Genomic DNA, 16,396 nt, shown 5'->3' with positions numbered 1-16,396 from the left:
GATGGCTGTTCGTTCGTACTCCGCAAACACCAGCCTCGTCATACGCTCTGCTGCATCTGCCCCTCCCCCATTTCTGTATCTGCAAACACCACTCCCCAGCATGGGATCTGCGGCGATGGCAACCACCGTTTCTGGCACTAGCGCCAGGTACATAGGAGACCCTGAGCAGCAGCCATGTATCTGTTAGAAATTTTTTGTGGCAGCAGCGACTTCATTCTCTCCTCTTCGCAGTCATCAGTGCAAGTGCGATACCAACAAATATGCCGAAAGCAGATAGCCCGACAGGCTTCAAGCCACTCAATGAGACTGTGCTTTTCTCGCCGTTCAAACTCGGCCCTCTGGATCTCGAACACAGAATAGTGCAGGCGCCATTGACACGCATGCGAGCGACCAAAGAGGAAGATGGGGTGTTCGTACCGAAAGAGCTACACGTTGAGTATTACAGCCAACGCGCAAGCAAGGGCGGATTGCAATTGACAGAGGCCACTGACATTGCCAAATACGTGGGTAGTGCGGGACCAGTTGAAGCAAACATACTGACTTGTGCTAGGCCAGCGGATACCCAGGTGTACCGGGTGTATTCTCGGACTCCCAAATCGCCGGCTGGAAGAAAGTCACGGATGCTGTCCATGCAAAAGGCGGGTACATCTTCTGCCAGCTGTGGCATACTGGACGTGCTAGTCCACCGTCCTTCCGGGCCGGAGCGCCAACAGTCAGCTCGAGCGACGTGCCTATGGAGGGTAGTTGGCTTGACGGCGTTGCGTGCGCCGATCATCCACCTAAGCCATTGACGGTTGAAGAGATCCAAGGTTTGACAAAGACCTGGGCAGAAGCCGCGAAGAAGGCGGTTGGGGCCGGTTTCGACGGTATCGAGATCCACGGCGCGAATGGGTACTTGCTTGATCAGTTCCTACACGACAATGTCAACAAGAGAACGGACCAGTATGGCGGATCAATCGAAGGTCGCAGTCGCTTTCCACTTGAAGTCATCCAAGCCTGCTCCAAAGCCATTGGTGCTGATAGAGTTGGCATCCGTCTCAGCCCATACAACTATTTCCAGAACACCAAGGATAGCAATCCCAACGATCACTGGGAGTACCTATGCGAGAAGATCGCGTCGCTTCCGCAGGGTGAGAAGCCGGCATATGTCCACATGTGAGTTGAACCACTTCGGTCCCCAGGCTGATGCTGACGATATCCAGGGTCGAACCGCGCTTCGATGAAGTCCTCGACGAGCAAGCCAAGATGGACGCTCTGGCCGCTTACACCACACAAGGAGGCAAGGGCGTGGAGGCGGAGGCGACGGTCAAGGTCAAGGGCAACACGCTCGTCAACTTCCGAAGCATCTTAAAGAAGGGTGGCGTGAAGTTCATTGCGGCTGGTGGATTCAATAGAGACAATGCCGCGCCGAAGGTAGAGTCCGGAGATGCTGACCTCGTCATATTCGGTCGGTGGTTCATAGCGAACCCGGATCTGCCGAAGCGCCTCGCTGAGGGCCTAGAGCTGAATCAGTATGATCGCGACACCTTCTATGGCGCTGATCCGCCGCAAAAGGGGTACACAGATTATCCTTTCCATGTACAGACGGTGGCTGCATAAGGAGGACTTGAGGCTCGATGCATCAGTAGCGCTGGCAAAATAGCTACGTTGTTTTCCTCTTGAAAAAACAAAGTGCAGACAATTTGACCGGGTCCAAAAGTGAGTCTCGCATATATTGTTGAGTGTCGATGTCATGATCAAGTGTAGCCAAGATGCGCGTCGCGGCGAACGCGAAACTGACGCGTTCCCTTAGTCAGAAGCCAAAAGCTAACCCGGTTAGCTGGATGTCGCGGCATCGTCTCAGCTGTAGCAGACCCTTCATCATACGTCACCCCGTTGGACCAGTCGCGATGGCGCAACAAAAAGGATCAGAAATCGAAGAGCCAAAGACGTCGCCAATCACCCCGCCTCCCAGAGATATGCATTCGTGCAGTGCGGCAGATTACCTCAGTGCGTTACCAGACGAAACCCTGCTGAGAATCTTTGGCTACCTGCCTCTTGCATCAACCGGGGGCAAAAATCTAATATTGGCAAAGTGTTTGGTGGGAATCGGCGACCTCCCAAGGCCGCCCGTTCGCGACTATGCGGCGTTGGCGTTGACTTGCCGCCACCACCATGCTCTACGAACGTTATGTTTATGGCTATTTCGAACAACAGTCGACAAGATCCATCGAGAGCCTGATCACCAAACCAGCACTACCTTTGTTAGTGAAAGAAATGAAGGAGATTGGATCGAAAGAATTCGCTTTCTTGGCACACGAATTTAAGCCTCGCGTTCGGAGTGCGCAAAGCCTCCAAGCTATCCAGTCGACGATAGAGGCTCTTGGCCTACCGCAAGAGGAAAGATACGTTTCACTCCTACGCGAAGGCGAAAGTATGGACGCATTGCACGAGCTGGATTCATGGTTGATCCTGTGCCTTACACCTAGCGTCGAAAGCATTGCCTTGAACTTCTGTCCAGGCGCACGTTCTACACAATCCCGAGGCCGGCTCTCTGCGTTCGTCCGACGTCAACCACATGCGGCACTCATACCTCTTGTGTATGCAGGCCGAGGGATTCCGTACGGTCGCGTTCACCAGTTTGCACGGCTCCACTCACTGAAGATTCGAATGCAGGGACCGCATATCAACGATATATCTCCAATTCTTCGTCTTGAATCACTGCGTGAAATGGTTATTACAGATTACTGTCACGAGGAGGACAGTCAGACAGACCCGCCCTGTCCCTGGGATTGTCCCCTGAAAGGTTCAAATGTCCAAAAACTGAAGCTGTACAATTTTGAATGCCATTACGAAACTTTCGAGAGGCTTCTCGGCTCCTTCCAAGCACTTGAGTCCTTCTCGTGGACAACGCCCAGAACTTACCACGAAGGCCTTCCATACGAATGGTCAAACATCAAGACGTTGTTGCAGACGCTTCATCCGCGGCTTGAGGCTCTAAAGATCAAGGAGAACCGCGACTGGATGGTTATGGGACTTTCAAAACTTGGATCACTCCGAGAGTTCACGAGTCTGCGATACCTCTATCTGCCGCTAGAGATAATGCTTGGTACGCGAGCCGCGACCCTCTTCCCAATGGTCAACTACTAACAATCACTAGATCCTGCCGAAGAAACTGGGAATTCACCTGCCGAAGAAACCGAGGATTCAAACCTTGGTGCACTCCTGCCCACAGGCCTGGAGACATTTGTGCTTAGCCGAGACAACCATAACATGGTTCGACGTGTGCACGACCCATATACCAGCACTGCATGTGATGAACAAGTCTAGAGTCTGCTACACACGTGCCAGGGTGTCAGCGTTTCACTTAGGAACTTTGGCATCATCGTGAACAGCCCAAGGGGTGATGAAAAGAGGGAAGATGTTTAATTCAGCTTCCCTTATCTTTCGGAGCAGTTTAAGTCTCTCGGCATCCACTTCGATTATGTCATCAGAGTTCAACATGACTATGACACTGGTAAGAGCAAGATTGGGACCGATTGATTCATTCGATGTGCTAATCGTGTACTCACAGTTCCCGAAGACCGACTTATACCAATACGACGCACCGCACGCGACGAGGTTGCTAATGAGTACCAGAAGCATCTGTATGCACCGTGGGAGCGTCATAGCTTTGGTCACCGTCTGCAAATTATTCCGCCGCCAGCCTTCTTCGAGAAACTCGGTGATGATTACGATACCGAATGGAGGGACATCTGGACGTACGTACGGGATTCAGACCAAGAGTACTCAGACCGAGAGTACCCAGAAGAAGAGGTTTCAGAAGAAGAGGGTTCAGAAGAAGAGGGCCTAGAAGAAGAGGGCCTAGAAGAAGAAGAACACGAAGCAGAAGAAGCAGAAGAAGTCTAACGCAGATGCGTTACAGCGACTGCCCGATAGAGAACAATGTACGGATTGTATTTCTGTGGACCATACATCAAACATGTTTACTCCCAGCAGGCGTGCCACCTCCACAGCTGCCTGATCAAGGAATACAAATCCTTGAATTATGAGAACCCCTACGCCTTGTTCTTCAAATGGTAGCAAACTATCGCAAGACATAGCATGTCAACAATGAATAACAGGAGCCCGCAGATCTATGCAGCTTCACTGTGCGCTAGAAGAGCCTGCAACTACTCACTCGACTCAGCCTACGCGCATGGATACAACCTTTCGAATTCCTCCACAACATCCTCCGCAAGGAAGATGTCCGCACCATTGGTGAACCCATTAACCAGGAATCGCCATAACCGGCGCGCGAGAATCAATGCTGGAGAGTACGCCTCTTTCAGGAAGCCCTCGCCCACAACACTTTCAAAAGTACGCTTAGCCTCCAACAATGCCGCATCCTCCGGTTCGGCCAGCGCGTCGCCCTCTTCGCCTTCGCTGCCCATATTGCCACTCCATAGGAAGAACGGTGCGCGCGTGCTCATGAAAGCCGGCGCGAATAGCGCGGAATCCCAGCCTACGATTCCAGTGATCACTATTTCTGACTCCGAGGTTACAGAGGCGAGAAGATTGCGTGCATTGAAGTCGCCATGGTAGAAGTGGAACGGTGAAGAATCCGGGATGAGGCCGGACTCATGTAATGTCTCAATCACTTTGACGATCCTAACCCAGACTTCTTTGCCACCAGGTTGTTTCGCAGCAGTCGCATATGCACGCTGGCGAGCACAGAGATCGAGCAAGAAGTCTTTAGCGCTTTGCGGATCTGAAAGTGCGACGTTGAAGGTTACTTGGTGGGTTGTGTTCCGCAAACGGGGAATGGGTATCGGCTCCGTGCTGACGAAATCGTTCTTGAGATCGTAGGTCGTGTTGCGGATGCCAATGAAACCAGGGCACTTGTTCCGTATCTTCCTTATATCCAGAAGGACGGCGGAGATGGCTCGCACGGCACTGAGTCGCTGGGCTTGGTTCAACGTTGGCCAGAGAACGTCCAGGCGGTGGCCAGGTAGCCGCTTTTGGAGCATGTAGGATCGACCAAGCGCGTTATGTGCGGTCGGATCGAAGGTGACAATCTTGGGGACTGGATGTTCGAGCTTCAGGCCCAGATACGCTAGCATGACAGCTTGATGGTGCATGTATTGATCAGGATTGTGTGGTATTCGTAGAACAAGACGCTTTCGCTTGTTTTGACGTGTCGGCCGACCTGTAAGACATGGCTGAAGTAGTTCGAGAACTCTCTGAGTGGTGTACCATGGCGCTTTAGGTGGGATCTTGCAAAGCGTAACGCTGAGGAAGCGACTGTTTTCTCCGTCTTGCATGCGTTCGATCTTTACGTCTCGGGCGCAGTAACCAGGAAAAAGATCGAGGATGAGCTGTGAAGCTTTGTGCTTAAGAGTTTCGAAAGGCTCATCTTCAGGTCCGCGTTTGACTTCCGGTGGTAGCGGGACATCTTTCCGCGCGTCTTCTCCAATGTCTTCATCATCGCTAATGACGGAGACCACATCAGCTTCAGTCTGGACGCCTACGGCATGCTTATCGGTCAAGGGTTCAGCAGGCGCCATCTTTTCCACTTGATGGAGGCGTGTCGATAGTCAATTTGTTCAATTCCGACTCGCGCACCACGAATATTGACGGGGAGAGATTGTATGCCTGTTGGAGCTTTGCTCAAAATCTGACAACACTTTGTCAATGAAATAAGTATTGGTTTCTTTGTTCTGGCTTACATGATGTGAAACCTGAACTCTCTGTTTGTCGCACATGCAAAGACTATACAGTCACCTAGACACAGTGAAGAAGGCGGTCTTGCTGATGTCTCGTAGCCGTGGTCATCGTCTCAATCATCTGAAGACACGGACTCAGATGTTCACATTGCTGCTCGCCGTACTACATCCATACCGACCCCATAACGCTCGTTTCCGCGTGGACTCCAAACGTCACACGTTCGAATTCGGGACTGTAGAAGGGCATCGTGGTTTCTCCGGAATCGTCTGCCACCGAGAGTTTGGGCTATGACGACTGCCAAGACGCTAGACGTCATCTCCGCTTCGGCCCATGTCTCCCGAGATCTCAACACCAACAATCTTCACGATGCAACAGCTGCAATTCAACATAGCCATTGTTTTTCATCGCCACATTATCGGCAGCTTGCGAACTTTATTGATATCTTTATATTGGTATCCAGAATTCACCGCCATGCTTCACATACCCGCGGACGCAGCGCAGTCGTGGCGCTGCCCAACTCACGCCTTCAAAGATTCCATCAAGCTACATATGACTTGTCATTGAGCGACTGTAAAGGATTTTGCACGATCATTCTAACCGCAGGCGTGACTTCAGCGCAATCTTGGGCTTGCTTACCGGTAAGCAAAATACACAGTACCTAGGATCCTCGTCATCTGCGCGAAGCAACTCACGTTCAACTTCTACACACATACTCTGGCTAGCTGATCTTCTATGTCTCTAAAAAGCTTACAGTGTCTATGAGGACAAGTGCGCTCAATGCCCTGAATGAGGCGTTATATGGCTCCGAACATGGTTTCGGAGAACGAACACTACCCCTGGAGATGAGGTCTCGCACCTCCGGATTCTCCATCAAGCTGCCACTTATCTGTCGATACGAAGACAACAAACCAACACTCTTACTCGACAAAGTGACGAAACATGTATGGGATCTCCTTTGTGGCCATGTCGAGGAGGAGCGCATCATCAAGATCAAACTCGATAATGGCGCCGAAACCTGTGACGCAAGGCTTTCGATACCAGGACGCGAACCGCTTGAACGTAAAAGGGCCGAAGTGAATCTTCAGTGGCAAGAGTACGAAGAAGCGAAGCATGTGCTGAAAAAAGGTCTTGAGTGGATAAAGGAGAAACTTGCATGATGGGAAGGAATATCTCCGCGCTAATAAGACTGCAGTGTCGCTTCTTAAGATCTGCGATTACTTCATTTGGTCCCTGAAATGCTAACTTGTTATGATGCAACTTCCGGTCATACGATCTTGTGCATGACAACCCCGGCCCTTTCTGAGGAATACAAAAAACCGGTAACGTTAGGCCAAGCGCATAAGACAATGGCATGAGGTGGGTTGTATCTTGAAGAGAGCGCGCATGTTCAGCTAGGCGGTCAACGCAAAGAGAGATATCTGAGATGTTGACATAACAACAAGACTAGGTCTAGAAGCATAGAAAGATTCTAAACGATTCTAAATCCCGACACGTCAACGGGAACTAGATTAGCGCTGCGCGAAACGCCTTCCTCCTTGAGCTTTCCACGTGTCGCGGCAGATCGATGATACACGTTACGGGACTAGCCCCAGATTGACGTCTTCACCGCGAGCCTCGTCCGAGAGTTTTGCAGTCTTGTCGCCTCAGACCCATACCCTTATCGGACCGGTGAGGGCGGGTTTAACGGATATGCTGTGCACGCACCGCTTGAGGCTCAAAAACGTCGTCAAAGTGGGTCCGATGCCGTCGGCGTAGATCGGCGAAAGAGCAAAACACTAGGATAACGAAACGGCAACCTCATACCGTCTGTTGATGTATTACAAATGCTGGAAAACTTCTAGAAAATGTGTACAGGTATAAGACTGACGAGAAGTAGTTGTAGATTCTGCATCTCATCATACAAACCTAACCTCTCTTACAACCACTCATCACTCTTCCTCCATTCAGTAACATCACCAAACAATCATGTCTTCCTCACCAGACTTTAAGGGATGGGTCGCCCATGACCCCTCCGCCGCCGACGGCAACATGCAATGGGGTGACTACACCCCCAAGAAGTTCGAGTCTACCGACATCGAGATGGAGATCAGCCACTGCGGTGTCTGCGGCTCCGACATCCACACTCTCCGCTCCGGATGGGGCCCCTCAGACTACCCCCTCGTCGTCGGTCACGAGATCATCGGAAAGGTCACCCGCGTAGGAGACGATGTCAAAGACCTCAAGGTCGGTGACCGTGTTGGTGTTGGTGCTCAGAGCGACTGCTGCGAGGGATGCAGGCCCTGCAAGACCAAGCAGGAGAGCAACTGCAACAACTTCGTCATGACCTACAACGCCAAGTACAGCACTGGCGACAAGGCCATGGGTGGTTACGCCAAGAACTGGCGTGGACCTGCCGCTTTCGCCATCCCCATTCCTGAGGGTCTTCCTTCAGAGTACGCTGCTCCCCTTATGTGCGGTGGTGTAACTGTCTACAACCCTCTCGTCTCATACGGTGCCGGCCCAGGAAAGCGCGTCGGTGTCGTCGGTATCGGTGGTCTCGGTCACTTCGCCCTCCTCTTCGCGAAGGCTCTCGGATGCGACGAGGTCGTTGCCATCTCCCGTTCCTCCAGCAAGAAGGCCGATGCTCTTGAGCTCGGTGCTGACAAGTTCATCGCTACTGGCGAAGACCCTGACTGGATGAACAAGAACGCCGCCGGCCTCGACATCATCATCTCCACCATCTCCGGTGGTTTCCCTCTCGACCAGTACCTCAACCTCCTCGACGTCAACGGTACTTTCGTTCAGCTCGGTGCCCCCGACGACCCATTGCCCTCTTTCTCCCCCATGGGTCTCATCTTCAAGAACTTGAAGATCGCTGGTAGCTTGATCGGTACCAGGCAGCACATCCGCGACATGTTGGAGTTGGCCAAGAAGACCAACCTCAAGGCTTGGGTTCAGGTCAGGCCTATGTCGGAGGCCAACGATGTCATCGTTGACTTTGAGAAGGGCCTTCCCAGGTACCGTTACGTGCTCAAGAACTAGGTGTTTATGATTAGATGAGACGATACCCTTTAGTTGTAGTTTGTGTAGTATAGACGAATTGAGCCTTTAGCTTTTCACCACTCTGCCATAGTTACAGTAACAAGTGAGACAAACTGCACGTGATGGGCCTTCTTTGTTCATATTCGCTGTTGATTAGTAGCTAACAAACACTGCCCAACTACAAGAGCGACACATCATTTGCGAAGCTCATTGCCCTGCCACAGAAACCGCTCATCATAACGGATATCCAGTTTGCTTGCCAACAATGCTTTCGATCTTCTGCTGCTCAGATATCCAGGGATATAGGAACCGTTATCTGTCCCACGAATCTAAGTTCGAAACATTCATGGATTGGGGGAACTATCCCAAAGCAAGCGACACTGGTACTGCGCCTTCAGCGACCAACTTCACATTCGCAGTCCAAGTTGTCAAGCAAACGAACTACGGCCCACTGGATAGCAAGAGATATTTTGTTACCGGTTCCGATGGCACATTCGCTGAGGTGACTGAGCAATGGCTCATTGATGCGGACTTCGAGAAGGTGAACACGTAAGTGCAGCGAAGACAATGAATTGACGCTATTCGTAACTGACAGCAGTTTAGGTTCAAGAACTTCAAGTGTGCGGCTCACAACAAGTTCTTCGAGGTCAACGTCTACCAGAAAAACCCAGTGAATGCGCACATTTGGCGTACCAACATCGCGAGACCTGCGGCTCAGACAGATTTGTGAGGACACGCGACCGGCAGTGAGATGAAACTAGGCTTGCGCACACTACGAGTGTTCTTCAGAATATTTAGTCGTTTGAGTGTATATAGGAGTACTTGAAGCTCCATGCTATAGCTTTTTCTCCGAGGATTTGACGTATGTTGAGATATTACACAACAACATCACCTGCGTTGAGTGTTGCGAGGCTACAACAATTCCCACTCTGGGTTCTGCATCCGCAACCAATCAAGGTGATACCTTGTCCAATCCTCTACCCACTCAAGCCGTTCCACGTAACCCGATTCTGGTACTAGATACTCGTAGTCTCGCTCCCGGCACTTGCACGAATAGTTGAAGTAGTCTTCGCTCAGCCTCTGATCCAGGTAGCATTCCTCCGTCTCGTGAACCTCGATCACGGATCGGATGTAGATGGTTTCCAGATACTCGCATTTGTCCGTAAGGTATATGATAGCCCGAATCAGAGCCTCCGTAGACTTTGGTGCAACGCCACGAAGGCCACGGCGCTTTCGTTAACTCCAAGTCACGGAGGCTTGGAGGTAAGGTTGTATCCAGAAGGAGACAAGGAAGCGACAGTGATCTGCGATGTATCGTACGGAATGCGCCTGGCGAACTAGTATGGAGCGGGGCGATACTTTGGCTTTGCGGTGAGGGTTGTCGGTGGAATATGTATGACCGCATTTCTCAGTGAGAGTGACCCTGGTCAGATTGGCAAATTGCTCATCCTTGAGGTGCATGCGATAGAAGCCCCTAGAACGTCAGCCTCTAACACTAATGATATGAGTATTGTCGCAAGCTTACTTCGGTCGATCGTTGCCGTACCTGTGTCCTTGTTGTGGAACACTAAAATGAACAGTCTTGCTGCTAACTTGGAAACCAAATACTACGTCGGTGCTCTGGAACATTGTGTCCCAAGTTTCACAACGAATGCCCTTCGAGACGGACAGCAATTCGGATAGCCACCCAAATCGCTGTAGAGTCTTAGTAATACACGACATACCCTCGTGTTACTTACTTGTTCCGCGCGATCCCAATCACGATCCATTGCTGGATGATCAGTTGCAAACTTGACATCGTGTGACCCCTCCGGAGTCAAATCCCACCTTGGAAAGCGAAAATATCGTATGGTCGAGCGTACACGCATACGGCCACGCTTCGTTAATATGTACTTCCATAATTTGCCAGCGACAGGGAAGCCGAGCCATCCATATATCTCTTGACGAATCTCCAACCGAAGTTGCTCGAACGGGGACAAGGGTGGACGAGTATATGCGCGGTTAGTGCCTTGTGTGCGTCTAGACGGTACGGCCATGTCTTCGACAGCATCGAGATATCTTCGGATCGGCACGACGGGGTAGTCTGTATCCATACGGGTGGTCATTCCTATGAATCTGAGCTCTCGATTGAGCACGTAAGCGTAGAACTGGTGGGAGTGGGAACTTAGCGGGCCTGTTAGCCCAGGCGGCCGATATGCCCAGACAAGTGTACATGAATTGGAGTGAGCTCCGTGCGTCAGTGGCTGAAGCTTGAACGCGCCTAGCAACCCTAAGAAAGCATCTGTGAGCTCACTAGTATGCCTTGGGAGCTGTGCTAATGAATGTGTTTCACTGCGGTTGAGAATTTCCAGAGTTCAGACGAGCCTGTATCGCGATCGAAAAAGATTCATGGCGATACCCTCAATCTACGCACATGCCATCTCATCAAAGCATCGCTGTATCCCAAATTGGCCCCTCGGTTCTTAGCAAGTGCAGTGTACGCTTAGCCCACGCTTTCACGGCCTCTTTTCTCAACCAAGGCGAAGTTTCCTTGAGAGCCACTTCATGCCATACCGCTCCATGCAAGTAGGGCCAACGATCTTCAGTATTCATACCGAGTACATAGGATATCGCCCTCGGTATCTTAATGACTTCAAGAAACTTACACTCCGCACTCATATACGTCAAAGCCTTTACCAGGGGTCGAACAACTTTTGCCGCAACGATTGACTTTCGATCCCAGAAACTGGGTCCCAAATCCCCAAAACAACCAGGAAGATGGGGCGTCATCTCGAAAGTGACGAGTTGCAAGCAGTGCTGGGCAACGAAGCGGACGGATAGAGCTTGTCTTGCTAGTATTTGGGGTCGAGTTCCCGAGCAAGAGTAGCCGATATCGATGGTCAGGACTACCTTTGTAAGGTTACGGAAATCCTCGATGGGTATACGCATTCGGTTGTATTCCCTGTAGATGTCAGGTACGAAACAAATCGTCGCTGTAAAGACGACAGAACCCGCTTACCTAGGCGCGTCGGCGCTCCAGTTCCATGCACCTTGATAAGGCCTGCTCAAATGGATAGGACCATCGCTGAGGTGAAAACCAAAGGCCACCTCCACTTTCGAAAACATGGTATCGATGATTTCGGCTCGGATCGTCTTATTCACAAAGAGAAGCGCAGTTTCTATTTTGTGGTGTTCGGTAAATCGCTAGAAGGCGATTAGAATACACTCGTTCGTCAATGGACCTTGGGGCACTTACTACATCGCAAATCTTGACATCTTTCAGCAACGGATGATGTTGATAGCTAATATTGAACCCGGTGTCAAGCCGGGTATCAGATAGCGCGGTATACCATTCACGGAACTCGTAACGAGTGACTGTGGCCTTGAACCAGTGAAACTTATCCGAAGCCTTGCCCTTCAACGCGTAAGATACTCGCTTACATCTGTCTGCTTGGCAGTGGATTGGAAATCCAAGTAGCTCATACACGATTTCGCGGATCTCGAGAGGCAAAAGCTCGAAGCGAGATAGTCGGGACGCAGAGACACCCGGAGCGGCGGAAGTTGCTTGCTTCAACTTGAGTTCTTTCATGTTCTCATTAGCCTTGACATATACTCGAACGGGCAGGCTACCAGGGTAATCATTCATACCGCTAGCCATCTGCGATAGTTGATATCGATCGAGGGGTTTTGTATGTTGGTGGAATCGGAAGTAGCCGCGTGTTTAGCGAAGGCGTAGATCGATACTTGTTATATAAGGCCCATAAATCTACTTCTAGGCAGCCGGACTCGAAGCACGGGGTATTTTGATTCATTGTATCACCGCCCTAAAAGCTCTCTGTAATCCCAGTCTTAATACCCTCCAACTTCGCTGTCAACTCTTTCCAAACCCTCTCCTGATCCCTCTTACCCTCTTCACTCCGCACGTACGGGCTCGGCTCAGTAATGTCACAGTCAAGGAGATATTTCCCATGCGTCTCAACACCCGATATACCAGCGTGCGTGAGAGTCCTCGATCCGACTTCCGTTTTCCGCGCAAGCAGTAAGCGTGCAATCGCGAGGGCGATTCCATTTTCGCGACCGAATTCGCTTTCAAAGGATTAGCATAAGAGAGACAGTGAAATGGAAGACAGTAAACTTACGAGTGGCAGAAGCCAGGGTTGACAAGGTTGACGGTGACTGGGATTTGCGACTCGGGGTATCGCTCGCAGAATTCGCGGACAAAGAGTACCTCCAGTAGCTTGCTAACTTGATACCGGTTGTTCAGGCTAACTGCCTTCCCATCAACGACCTTCTCGTTCAGTCTCTCGAAGAGCTTTCCCTCGGGTGCTTTCGTCTCGTCGAAAGTGGCCCATTCGTGCACCTCGGAGCTCACAATGGTAAGCGTGGGTCTGGTGTTGAACTTTCTCGCCGTCTCCTTGAGCTTGGGTAACAAGGCAAAGGCCAGCAGGAAGGTGGAAACGACGTTCACGGTAATGGTAGACTCGTCTTGTTCGAAAACTTCCCACGCGGCGCGGGTTACGCCGGCGTTGAGAACTGCGATGTCCACTCGTTCCAGCTCTTTGCTCGCTTTCTGGGCGAAATCGAGAACGGATTGGTAGGATGACATGTCGAGTTGCATGACTTTGACTACATTGCTGCGGCCTGTGGTCGATTCGATATCCTTGCGCGCTGCCTCGCCTTTCTCGATGGAGCGCACGGCGAGAATGACAGTAGAGGCATTGAGCTGGGCGAAGTGGCGTGCGGCTTCCTTCCCAAGACCGACATTAGAGCCAGTGACGATGACAGTCTTGCCAGTTAGGTCGCCGGTGGGCTTGGGTGGTGTGACAAAAAGCTGGGAGTAGAAGAAGCGCCTGATGCTTGCCATGATGATTGTTGGGCTACGAGCGTGGGAGGTATTGGTCTGAATAGGTGATGAAGCTTTTCGATGTTGAGGGCGCTCTTGCGCTTTTAACGTCGTGATATTACGGTGGATTTGAAGGTCGCGCTTGACTAGGGCAAGCGCGCACCTTGACGGCACGCGGGGGTTCGCCTTCAATCTCTCCGTCCCGCACCGAGAGGGTATATTCTTGGGATATGATCTCACCGAGTTCCAGGCCTTCCTGGGCAGCATCCTTGAGACTCACGCCAAAACAAGCTACAGTGGAGTGCGACGAACCACATAGGACCGCGACGGACCAAACGATTCTCTGATCTTCAGTAGCGTCGGGCTTAGCGACGGCAGCTACGGCATTAACACGGAATTAGCTCCTCTTCATCATCCCACGGGCGGTCCAACAGTACCGCAGTGGCGGGTTAAGGACACCACTTTCTCGTCGGTGTACAGTGTTCACAATGCATATTCATCGAGTACAATAACAATGCGATGTGATATCTAGGCAAGGGTACTTTGAGCGCAATCTGGCGCTCTAGCCTAGGTATTCAAGATACGATCACATCCTCGTACATCCTCGTACATCCTTGCACCATCTCAGCGATGGGCATGCTAACATCCCCTGGAACCAAATTAGTGTACAAATGCTGAGCTTCACTCTCCCTTTTTGGTACTCCTCAACGCGGCAATAATGGCGTGCAACTGCACCAACCCGAAGAAGTCGAACGCGCAACTCAAACAATCTCATATCTACCAGGCATCAACGTCAAAGCCCTCCTCAGAAAACTCTGTCGCGACAACGGTTCTCCGCGAGAACTGACGACCGGCAAGCGCCTTGATAGCCTTCTGGGCAGACTCTGTATCCTTGTACTTGATGTAGATCTTGCCAACACCGAGGTTGACGCGGGCACCGGCGGGGCGGGGGATCTTGGTCTCGATGATGGGTCCGTACTTGCCGCACTCCTCTTCGATGTCTTCCTTGATTTCTGTTCGATGTTAGAAGTGCGCAATGTTTCATGTGATGTTGCCGAGCTTACCTTCGTATTCATCATCGTTGAGCAGCTCGTCCGAGGTGACCATGTTCATCAGGCAGATGACACGGCTGTGCTCGTGGTTCTCAGCAGCGCTGGCTCCTGCCAACATTGAGATGGCGCCAACTCCACCGTCGAGACCAGTCGTCTGCTGAAGTCCGACAGTTGCGCGCGAAACCTTGAGGTTACCATCGCCGAGTGGGATGTCGTTGAGACCTTCGATAACGGCGTCGATGACTCCGTTGTCAGCATACTCGCAGAATGCAATACCCTGGGCTGTGTTAGTTCAGTAGCTTCAGTGGGTTAGGAGGATGCCTACGCGGTGCTGGTCGGTGCCGGTGTCCTTGACCAAAGTGAAGGCCTTGAGCTTGCCCATGGTCTCGACGAGCTCTCGAATCTGCTCCTCCTCGATGTAGGTGGGGATGTTGACGATGCTCAGCTTGTTTGGGCTGTCCTTGACAACAGACGAAACTTCATCGCCAGGCGGGTATGCGTTCTCGTCGGCGGTGGGAGTAATGTAGTCCTTGGGACGGCGGATAGACAGACCCGACCTATCAGGTGCGCCTCCGTCATCGCGCATGGAAATGCCGTTCATAGCGAGAGCGAGGGTCGCGTCTTCGGCTGCCTTGAACTCCAATGCAGCGTATTCCTTGCTGGTAGCGATGTGGGCAGACAGGCAAGGGTCGTTGCCAGAGACGACGTTGAGACCATTGAGCTGGTTGTTAAAGAACTCCATAATCTCTTGGGAAGTGCAGCCCTGGGGCAGGTTGTGTACATAGAGACGCTTCGACTGCTTCGCGCCAGATGTTGCGAGGGCGGCAGCGGTGGCGGTTCCTGCGGAGGGCGAAATGAAGGCGGCGAGTTTGGACGGGTCCATGGGCGCAGCGCGAGGAGCTCCCGGCAGCGGGAACATGCCCGACAGCTTGGCCTGCTCAGCGGTGATGTTCTCGTAGCCTGCAGGCTTGATGTCCCATTGCGTCATGCGACGCTCGCGCTTCTGGATGTTTGTGAAGGTAGTAAGGTCTGGTGTGGCCTCGCGCGGCTTGTTGAATGGCGGAGACTCCTCTTTTTGAGCACGCATCCTATCACGTCCGCCGCCAAAGCCTCCATCGCGTCCTCCCCGTCCGCCTCTGCGCTCTTCGCCTCCGAATCGGTCGCCGCCCCTTTCGTTGCGGTCTCCGCGTTCCCGTCGGTGGCCACGGTCGTCGTCGCGGTCGCGGTCTCCTCCTCGAGGTCGGTCGCGTCGGGAGTAGGAATCGCCCCAGGCACCGCGCTCGGCACCACGCTCTGCTCCACGCTCGCCCCGGTCATCGCGCCGCTCACGGCGGGCGTATGTGTCTTCGCGCTCACGCTCACGGTAGTCGCGGCTGGAAGAGTACGTGTCTACCTCGTAGTCGCGGCGGGAGCCTCCGCCGTGGCGTGGGGAGCGGGAGCGACGGCGGCGCCTGTCGCCACCACGGTCGCCCCGTTCGCCGCGATCGCGATGGTCATCTCTCGAGGACTGTTCAGTCAGCGTACGCTCGCTTTTGTCGCGACGAGTGTCGGCACTCACGTAGTTGCGCGATCCGCTTGATCGGCCACCGTCTGCTTTTGTTAGTCTTGATTCTGGGAGCTGTGCACTAGTCAGTACGTGTACTGATAGACTCGCTTACCTCTGGAATAGCTATCGCCGTTCATGGTGGGCGGTTGTGGCTGCTAGGAGCTCTTGCGCCGTCGTGTGTTCAGCCGCGTGAGATGCTGCTGCTGTCGGGGGTGAGATGGCGAGAGAAGCTGCAATTAGCAGATCTGATCAAGAAACAGTGGATGAATC

At 52.3% G+C, this 16,396-nt stretch overlaps 7 protein-coding genes across 7 annotated transcripts; 4 read left to right on the top strand and 3 right to left on the bottom strand.

The window, feature by feature from the left end:
• Nucleotides 1–260: 260 nt before the first annotated feature.
• On the top strand, nt 261–1,599 carry J4E86_004924 (uncharacterized protein; the record flags this gene model as incomplete). Its single annotated transcript, XM_051445461.1, has 3 exons — nt 261–503; nt 551–1,155; nt 1,203–1,599. 3 exons carry the CDS (start codon nt 261–263, stop codon nt 1,597–1,599), a joined length of 1,245 nt encoding a protein of 414 aa, XP_051303558.1.
• Nucleotides 1,600–2,154: 555 nt separating this feature from the next.
• Nucleotides 2,155–3,888, top strand: J4E86_004923 (uncharacterized protein; the record flags this gene model as incomplete). The annotated part of the gene is made up of 4 exons (XM_051445460.1): nt 2,155–2,494; nt 2,723–3,088; nt 3,140–3,262; nt 3,554–3,888. The coding sequence occupies 4 exons, from the start codon at nt 2,155–2,157 to the stop codon at nt 3,886–3,888; spliced, it is 1,164 nt and encodes a 387-aa protein (XP_051303557.1).
• A 281-nt stretch (nt 3,889–4,169) lies between these two features.
• Nucleotides 4,170–5,525, bottom strand: J4E86_004922 (uncharacterized protein; the record flags this gene model as incomplete). Its single annotated transcript, XM_051445459.1, has 1 exon — nt 4,170–5,525. The coding sequence occupies one exon, from the start codon at nt 5,523–5,525 to the stop codon at nt 4,170–4,172; it is 1,356 nt and encodes a 451-aa protein (XP_051303556.1).
• Nucleotides 5,526–7,650: 2,125 nt separating this feature from the next.
• On the top strand, nt 7,651–8,706 carry J4E86_004921 (uncharacterized protein; the record flags this gene model as incomplete). Its single annotated transcript, XM_051445458.1, has 1 exon — nt 7,651–8,706. The coding sequence occupies one exon, from the start codon at nt 7,651–7,653 to the stop codon at nt 8,704–8,706; it is 1,056 nt and encodes a 351-aa protein (XP_051303555.1).
• A 265-nt stretch (nt 8,707–8,971) lies between these two features.
• Nucleotides 8,972–9,436, top strand: J4E86_004920 (uncharacterized protein; the record flags this gene model as incomplete). The annotated part of the gene is made up of 2 exons (XM_051445457.1): nt 8,972–9,255; nt 9,310–9,436. The coding sequence occupies 2 exons, from the start codon at nt 8,972–8,974 to the stop codon at nt 9,434–9,436; spliced, it is 411 nt and encodes a 136-aa protein (XP_051303554.1).
• A 3,073-nt stretch (nt 9,437–12,509) lies between these two features.
• On the bottom strand, nt 12,510–13,549 carry J4E86_004919 (uncharacterized protein; the record flags this gene model as incomplete). Its single annotated transcript, XM_051445456.1, has 2 exons — nt 12,510–12,771; nt 12,825–13,549. 2 exons carry the CDS (start codon nt 13,547–13,549, stop codon nt 12,510–12,512), a joined length of 987 nt encoding a protein of 328 aa, XP_051303553.1.
• Nucleotides 13,550–14,305: 756 nt separating this feature from the next.
• On the bottom strand, nt 14,306–16,263 carry J4E86_004918 (uncharacterized protein; the record flags this gene model as incomplete). Its single annotated transcript, XM_051445455.1, has 5 exons — nt 14,306–14,541; nt 14,593–14,857; nt 14,906–16,087; nt 16,139–16,170; nt 16,239–16,263. The coding sequence occupies 5 exons, from the start codon at nt 16,261–16,263 to the stop codon at nt 14,306–14,308; spliced, it is 1,740 nt and encodes a 579-aa protein (XP_051303552.1).
• Nucleotides 16,264–16,396: the final 133 nt, after the last annotated feature.

This window comes from Alternaria arbusti (assembly GCF_024043155.1).
Source record: "Alternaria arbusti strain BMP 1465 chromosome Unknown scaffold_5, whole genome shotgun sequence".
Lineage (NCBI taxonomy): Eukaryota > Fungi > Ascomycota > Dothideomycetes > Pleosporales > Pleosporaceae > Alternaria > Alternaria arbusti.
The sequence above is the reverse complement of the archived record's forward strand: the minus strand, read 5'-3'. Positions and strand labels throughout refer to the sequence as shown.